At 37.3% G+C, this 9155-nt stretch overlaps 1 protein-coding gene across 1 annotated transcript; it reads right to left on the bottom strand.

The window, feature by feature from the left end:
* Window positions 1-755: 755 nt before the first annotated feature.
* LOC118808339 (green-sensitive opsin-3-like) lies at window positions 756-3053 on the bottom strand. The gene is made up of 5 exons (XM_036570943.1): window positions 2687-3053; window positions 2364-2532; window positions 1902-2067; window positions 1162-1401; window positions 756-869 (listed from the first exon to the last, which is right to left on the bottom strand). Exons 1-5 carry the CDS (start codon window positions 3045-3047, stop codon window positions 756-758), a joined length of 1050 nt encoding a protein of 349 aa, XP_036426836.1. The 5' UTR covers window positions 3048-3053.
* Between the last annotated feature and the right edge of the window lie 6102 nt (window positions 3054-9155).

Here is a 9155-nt window from a genome sequence, read left to right as displayed (position 1 = left end):
GTTGTTTGCAAAAGCATATTCAGCCTGCAGAGAAAGCATTTTGGAATGCACAAATGCCAAGCCCCTACCTCACCAATTAATTGTCAAGAATATTGCAAACCCTCAGGAAAAACATGTTGCACCATGCCTTCCTTAACCACTAAATACATGCCCTGACAAGCAATTTGTTTCAGTGTGTTTATGTAAGCTTTTTTCAACATGAAATGAGGGCTTGGCTATCCAGCTATGTGTCAGCAAATGTCTACTCTCAGTTTTTTTCTTTTGTTTTGTTTTGTTTTGCTTTGTCTTTTTATGTACAAAACATATACAAATCAAATCAATATAAAGTTCCAATTCCATACAACAGAACAAACCTGCCAAACAACCTTCCAGACCAACGACTGGATGCCGATTGAAAACTCCATATGCTTCCTTATGCAAATGACAGCTTAATTTTGTGGAATTAATTCAATAACCAGACACAAGATCTCAATGCATCACCTCTCCAGAAGCACTAGTGCTTCTCCCACTGTTCTGACTTCTTAATCTGGTTATGGTGCCAATGACCTGAGCATGCAGTGATTGCAGAGGCTTGAGACAAAGACACCACATTGTGACTGAGGAAAGATTATGGTACCATATAACTTCTAATAATAAAAGCTATGTATATCACTCAGAAATGAACATGAAACGGATACGCTTTTATCGGTCAAGAAATGATAAAGTCAGGACAGTACATTGCAGAGAAGAAGAGAGAGAGCAGATGTGAGCTGCTTCTATGCTGGAGCCACTGAAGACACCTCAGTTTTGTTTAAGAACACTGAAGAGGAGTCTTCATCACCAAGAGGGTTCTTGCCACAGAAAAGTGTGGTCAGCATGCAGCTACGGAACTAAGGAAATAAAGGAAAAACAGAGAGATGCTACTTTATGCTGCAAAACAGCACTTATGACTGCATTTCTTTAAGATGTTGAGAGGAACTTAGCTTCATTTGTAGCATTCTCCTATTACAAATATCATTGTTAAACTCTCAAAAATTAAAGTACCAAAATAGTGTTGTTTAGAGCGATGCCACAGAAGAACCACTTTTGGTTCCATAAAAATTCTTTCACCGGCCAGTTCTTCAAAAACACATTTTTCCTGTGGAATAGTACGTCCAACAGTATGTATTTCTGGGGACTTACTTGTTTGTTTAGCACCACATAGATGATGGGGTTGAAAATAGCTGAGGTCTTGGAGAAAAATGCAGGAACAGTCATGGACTGGGCCGTGAAAGCAGCTCCCTTGTTCATGAAAATCCAAGCAGCAACACTAGCATAAGGGGTCCAAGCAACCAGGAAACCCAGGACCATCAGGATGACCATTCGTGTCACTTCTTTTTCTGCCTTCTGGGTGGATGCTGATTCTTGCTGGGAGGCTGCAGCCTGAAGAAGATCATCATTAGATTAAGTCAGGTTTGCAGCAAAGATATAACTTAGGATTTGACAGTCATTACAGCCCTAAAAAATATAATGCTGCTATATATATTGCTGTCAACAAAGAAGCTACTGGTTCTCTCAGAACAATAGACTGGTCATCCCAGAGTCCAGAACACTGAACTCATCATCAGTGAATTCAGATTATTTGAATCATGAAAAGCAGAAATTGCAACCAACTTCTAAGAGTAAAATTAGACTCTAAATTGTGACAATTTTAACATTATATGTATTTGTCGAGGCTTCTGTGGCACTTTCTGTTAAATATATGTTTTCTACCTTTTGCTTGACACTCAAAAATGAATGACTTGTACGTAATGGTCATTTTGACTGGACATTAAATAAATGAAGGGTGGTCTCTTACTTGTACACAGTACTGTTACAGAATGACAAGCACTGACAAATACAAATGTTTTAACAGGATTCTCTATGTACTTGAAATGCCTTACTGCTTTTACTGTGCACACAAGTCTTCCGTAAGTAAAGAAGATGACAGTGACAGGAACAATGAAGTGGCAACTAAACATGTAAATGACAAATGACTCATTGTTGTATGCAGGGTTCAGGGTGTAGTAATCTGGTCCACATGAGCACTGCACGCCTTCAGGGATGAATCTGTTTGGAAAGAGATGACAGGGAGTCAGTTATGACAGTTTTTAAAGATCCTACACATTTCTCAGTCAGTTTACTAAAATAATCAAACTGAATGCTTTAAATTAGTACTGTATGTAATGGGACACTGCAGAATGGAACCTTTCTATTGTATTAGAACCTGTTTTGCCATTGTTGCTATCCATCTCAAAAGAAATCCAAAAGCTTATTTGAGGCCTCCATATATTCACTTTCCACTAACCAACATTATTTCCACTATTTCCAACTTCCATACTGAAAATAACTAAACATTTTCTGACCTGGACCAGCCAACAAGTGGAGGAACAGCACAACTAGCTGCCATCAACCAGGTAAAACCAATGCCTCCTAAAGCATGAGTAGAGCTGAACTTGAAGCTGCCCATGGGTTTGCACACCACTATATATCTTTCAATGGCCAGCACAACTAAGGACCACAATGACACTTGACCTAAAAGGAAAAAGTGAAAATGCTGACATGAATACATGCAAAAATCTTCAGGTGCTGCAAATTTGAAATGCACAAACATAACAAATTCACAGCATTTTCAAGTAAATTAATAAATGAAAGCTTTTAAATTGTTTAATGGAAGCGTTTCACTTACCACCAAGTGTTGCCATGAAGCCCTCAATGGCACAGCCTGCAGGTCCAAACACGAAGTAGCCATTAAAAGCTGAAGTCAGTGTTATGGTGAATCCAAAGCAGACCATGATCATTCCAGCTACTGCCAAATTGACCAGAATGAAGTTGAGTGGCTGTCTGAGCTTTTTGTGCTGAGCGGTGACCACTAGTGTCAGCCCATTTATTGGAAGGCCCAAACAAATCAGTATAAACATGTAGAAAGCCAGTAGTTTGAACTGCCATGGATCAGCTAAGTAGTACTGAGTGTATTCAAAAGGATTCCTTACTAGCCCAGTCCTGTTTGACATAGGAATGTAGAAGTTATGTCCCTCTGTGCCATTCATCCTGAAGATCAAACCTACTGACAAATAGGAAACATCTGAAATGGCTTCCTAGTTGCTTAATAAGTCTCGGTCCCCCTGGAGTTGTGACCTGCGCTTATGTTCAGGGTGCTGGATTTATACCTTATGAGGAGATTAACGAAAGAAAGCCATATGTGATCAGGAAAGAGAGGGGTGAAAGGTGAGACAGATTATATGCTAACCTTTGACCTACAGGGGATTAAGCACACTAAATATTTGAAAGCAGATATGTTTGCTTGAAAGAGTTTAGCCTATGTTTGGCATTTAGTAATCAGCAAAGAAAAAAAGAAAGAAAGAAAGGAAAGAAGGAAGGAAGGAAGGAAGGAATAAATAAATAAATAAATAAATAAATAAATAAATAGACTGTACAAACAACAAAGGACAAAAGGCAGAGAATAAAATAAAAGTTAAGTACCCAGTCTTCTGCTTTGAACTGACTCAACAGAATAACATTTGGTTACTAAAAGAACCTTTAAAAGACTTTCTTTTAAAGAAATACCCCACTGATCATCATCTGCCTGATCTGTAACATTTGGTCGTCTACAATGGACAATAAGTTTTCCCATAAACTTTGTAAAAGAACAGAGAACCAGACGGCTCATTGAATATAAGATTATATTCTGCATTGCTCTAAAAACGCTTTATGGTTCATTTCATTTTTAAGAGTGTAAAACATGCAGATTTAACAGAGAGGTAACTGAGAAACATGCACTGTATCAGCATTTTTCAACTCCCTTTTCTCTTATTTTCGCCGTTGGCCTTAAGCAATTGAACAGGAAACCTTGCTGGTGAGACTGTATCAAAAAAATGCAGTGCCACAGTGTGTTACCTCTGGTGGTCATCTAAACTGTTATGGGTATAGTGTTTATTTACACAAATAAATTTCACTCCAAAATGCTCTATATACATATACTTTACGTTGTGTGAAAATTTCATGATGGACGGACAAATAGAAATGCTCTAAAATCACTCAGAATAAAACCTCTTTATCTAATTTTTATTAAATTTAATAATTTATTTTAAAACCTATTTATCTATATTATGATTAATACTTTAATTAGGGAAATAAAAAAGGTGTTTTCCATTATACATCAGTTACAACAATTTTTTAAAAAAAATGTATCCATTATTGTTACAAATGGATATGCAGCATTTTGGAATTCTTCTTATATTGTGTACATTTTTTGTTATCCTCCGCTTATCCTCCTGGGTCGCGGGGGGAGCTGGAGCTTATCCCAGTGGCCCCTGAACAGGTCAAGATCTTGATATATTATTGTTATCTTTATTCAAAATCTGTTGTGTAAATTACTAACCCTAGGGAAATTTTCAGAAGTGAAGTGTTTCATGGCTTAATATATCCACCTAGAGTCCCATACTGCAAACTGCATTTTGTAAGAGAACATCCTTCTTATGGCAATGTGTTTATTGCAGCAATTAGTCTTAACCAGTGAGGTCTTGCCAAAAAGAGACTCCCTAGAGAGCATAACGGATTACCTAATTATCCAATTGGTTTTAACTTTATTGAGAGTGGATCGTTTAACATGCTTAGCCTCCTCATTCAAATCATTGCCAAAGCTGAGCAAGAGAGTTCAGTGATAAGCAGTATGATTCTGCTTGGTTACATGACTTGGTTAGACTTCTTTCAGAGTAAACAACTACTGGCTAAATAGCTAATTTAACCAGTAATAAGCTGCTATTGTTTTTACTGCTACATCATATTTCACACCATAAGATTTATTTGAAGGTTCTCCAAAATGGAACATTATGTGCAGCATACACATTACATAAAGCTGATTTTGCTGTAAACCTGCAGACCTGGCACCTGTTTGTATTGGCACATTAACAGTACCAACAGGATTTAATGGCTAAGGGTAGTGGTAATTGCAGACTTAGAGGTCAAACCTTGTGAGATTCATATGAAATCCGATAATATTATAATTATTTTTAGTATTTCACAAGATTATGTGATTATGATTATGTCCAAAACAATATTCAGTGTGAACAATTAGAAGTTTCATTATTGTGGTGCTGCACTCCAGCATATTAGATATAGAATTAAACACCTGCTTTGATTTGAAAGTATTTACGTGTCTGATCAATCAAACAAAAGTACAGGCTTTTCTTACTGCTGCATGTGTCAGCATTTAATATAATTACCTTGGATGTTCTAGCTACACCATCTAAGTGGGTTGCTTGCCAAGATTGAGAGACACTTTCTTTTATCTGCTTGAACTGGCCTTTATCTTGTTTTCACTGACTAGTCAATTAGACAAACCTCATTAGTCCATCATTGTCAGAGGATTGTGTACATGTATTTTGTGAAAGAAGAAAATCTAACAGGATTTTCACCACAGAATGGTTAACTGAAGCAATTCGTGATAGCCATGCTAGTCATAGACTTGGCAGAGATCACCAAGAGCATTATAGTTTACAGTTGTTCCTGCAATGCATTAATGCAGTATGCCAGGAGAAACAGAGGAGCAACAGTTCCTCAGATGACTGTCAGACTGTAAGTGATCCGCCTGTCAGCAAGAAAAACATGGATAATTTATATATATAGGGATGATATAGTAGAGTTGCAGTGCAGAAACTCCTCATTATAAAGATGAATGCACATCTGAGAGTTAAGTAGTGCAGAAACCATCTGGTCTGACCCATTTCATCATATTCTCTACAAGTAGGGGAGTGCATGTGTGATGGCCATCAAGATAGTGATACTGGCCTGAATGCTTGACCCCTACAGTGAGGGGGTCCAGTGGCTTTGTTATGCTGTTGGGGGTTTCCACTTGTCACCACTGAAAGAATGGTTAGTGCAAATCAATGCAATGTTATTCTGACTGATTACCTTTATTCTGTGATGAAACGTTTCTATCCTGATGGGAGTGGTCTCTTCCAGAATGACAATGTGCCTATCCTCTGGGCACAAGGGGTCACTGAAGGTTTGATGAGTATGAAAATGATATAAATCATATGCCATGGCACCAGATCTGAACTAAATTGAGCACTTATGGAAGATTTTGGACCAATTTGTTAGACAGCGCTCTCTACCACCCTCATCAAAACACCATCTGAGGGAATATCTTTTGGAAAAACACAATCCATAATCTATGCTAAGGTGCAATGAAGCTGTTCTGGTGGCTCTGGTGGTCCAACAACTTACGAAGACACATTCTTTACACTGCTTTTGTCCTGTAATGTGTTACCACATCATATATGCATACATTCGCAGAATGTAATAATATTCAGCAGTAATAACCAGCCTTCAGAGGTCCTTTATTAGCTGAATACAGTGTGTTTGTTTGAGGTTGGCAGTGAAACATGCAGAAAAGGATCTCCAGGAGTGCTACTATAGGCTAAAAATATATAATATATACGAAAACGCAGACTTACTTTGCTCTGCTTTAACCTTTAGGTCAGCTGTAGCTGCTTTCCTCGCATCTCAGGAAACTTTTCCACGGGTTTCTTGTAAAATGTCTCTCAAAGTTTGACTTTTTACAAGGCTAAACTCAGTTTCTCATTCTCCTGCTTCCCGTTTGAATTCTCCCGTTCCACCTTAAATGGCGCCTGAGGCGCCAGATTGTACTGCTGCGCCATTTAATGTGGAACGGGAGAATTCAAACGAGAAGCAGGAGAATGAGAAGCGACTTCAGCTTTGCGAGTTTTTGCAGATTAAACGAATGAGGAAACCATCTGAGTGATTATAAATGCAAATAAGTCCATTCATCTCCAAATTATCGATGTTCGTCTCAAATCTTTCACTTTGCCATTTCGTTATCTGCATTGCTGTGTGTCCAGCAGTCTGCGCGTCAGTCTTCAGCGATAAAGGTTGGTAAATTAGCAGTTATACGTTAACTCCAGCTCTTAAGACCATTTATTGTGAAAACTGTGTTTGAACTGTGTGTTATAACGATTTTACAGCAAAGGAGGATTATGTTATTTTACCTAAAAATCTAGTTATGCTGTGGAGTGATTCTCACCCCAAACAGAGCCAGGGTCACTGATGAGAATTTTGAGGCTAAAGTGTTACTGAAGTTTAACAAAGGACTCTGAATGTCATGTCTGTATATCTTGCTGAAATGTTTAAATTGGAACAGTTCTAATTCAAGAGTTGACAATGATTTGCACTAAATTGTTTGGTTTGTATTTGGTTATTTTTGTTGATTTTTTGTTAGGAAAAACTTGGAGTAAATTTTTGTTGGATATCACGCCTTTGGTTGTGTAAGTTTGATTGTTGGTTACACTTAAACTTACTTAAACTTTGGTGATCTATTTGTATATTTGCAGCTTTTCAATTGTTTCTTTCTGGCACATGATTAAATGCAGTGTCTTGTTCACACTATCAGTTGGGCTTGTTTGGTGTGTTAGGTGGAGATTCACAAACATTCTGACGATCGTGCTTTGAAAGTAGCTAAAAAGTAGTGCACTGCTTTTCAAAAAGTTGCTAAAAAGTAGACACTGCTTTTTCTGGAAAAGTAGCTAAATTGTAGCTAGCTACAAATCTTGGGAAAGTAGCTACAAAGTAACTAACTACTATTTTTTCAGTAGTCATCCCAACCCTGGTAACACATTATTTAACATGCTAGAAAACTTAAATCTGTTTGCTTTGTGTGACCATTTTATTGAAATTCATAAAAACAGTATAGACTCTAAGGACTACTATTCTACTGGTTCACAACATAAATTTGCTTTAGATACTTTGGTGCTAATTTTGGTTTAATCTTTCATGTTGACAGTATCAATGCCAAGAATATGCCAGACAGCCAGCTTAACCCGCTAGACCATGCTGTAGACCAGCTCAACCTGTATTGACTGAACATTATCCTGGCACAGGTCCGCATGAGTATTATCCCCTTAAAATCCCAGGCTTATTACATGCTAATGCCAGTTGGTTTGGGTCATTTAAAGGGTTATAGAAACATATTTTCAGATAAAATTGCCCTGTGAAATGTTTTATTGGCATTTTGTTTGCCTGCAGATTGCATGTACATGTAGTTCAGTGAAGGATGTCAGGAAACAAAGCTAGTCCTGAAACAGAACACTGACTGCAGATAACATGTAAAATTCAATACTCTGTACATAAACTGGCAGATATTGACAGGCATGTTTTTGTGTTGTGGCAATGATCTGTTAAAATAAAAACAGAAGAGTGAGATAAAAACAGAACTGCAAATGACATGGATAGGCAGGATAATTTACTCATCTTCAGGTTGTGATTATACTGAATTCTGAACATCTGGAAATACTGTTTTCAGTTACAGTTGTTTGTTAAAATCTGAGAGTATAACCTTTTTTAACTTGGCAAAGTCAAACAAATATATGACACAAAATATATGACAATATGTATATGAAAGAATGAACCTGTACCGTCTGTCAGATTAAAATCTCTCAAGCTGGTATGTCAACACTTTCAAGAAGGATTTCCAGTCGCTAGCAGCTTGAGTGTAGCATTAGTGGCATAAATAGGTACTAACAAGCTGTTAACACTCCTGGAGCTTGTATTCCCCCTAATGCTCCAATCCTCTCTGATTGGATTGTCACCCTCTAGAAAAATCTTGGCCATGTTAGCAGGAGTGAACAGAGCCAAGAATGTACATAACTGCTCATGACATCTGTTCCCTCTGATTTGAGTTATTGTCCTCCATCACAGGTTCCCCTGCCTGTTTCAATATCCATAGAGACACACATTCACACAGCCCCTTTCTTTACAAAATAGGTAAGGGTGGGCGACATGACAATGTTATCATGATACATATCTTATTATGGCACAGTATGGTTTTCTGAGCACATTGTGGATATCAAACAATGACAAATTGCATGTTTCATTACAAAGAGAGCATGATTAGTTCTGTTTAATTGGATTTAGTGCATCAAAACAATGAATAAAAATCATTGCATTCATAGTTTTTGGCACTACTGGTTCTTTTTTGTCTGTTATCAAACCTTAGAAAAACTGAATATTGTGAGACAAGGTATAATGTCTTTGAGTATTATGTTATGCCATTATATTTATGCCAAATCGGCCACCCTTAGTAATAAAAATTATGAATTACAATCAATAAAAATGTATGAATTACAGAACTGAAATAATTG

The sequence above is a fragment of the Colossoma macropomum genome, unplaced genomic scaffold, assembly GCF_904425465.1.
Source record: "Colossoma macropomum unplaced genomic scaffold, Colossoma_macropomum, whole genome shotgun sequence".
Lineage (NCBI taxonomy): Eukaryota > Metazoa > Chordata > Actinopteri > Characiformes > Serrasalmidae > Colossoma > Colossoma macropomum.
Note: the sequence above shows the minus strand (reverse complement) of the source record. Positions and strands in the feature narration are given on the sequence as shown.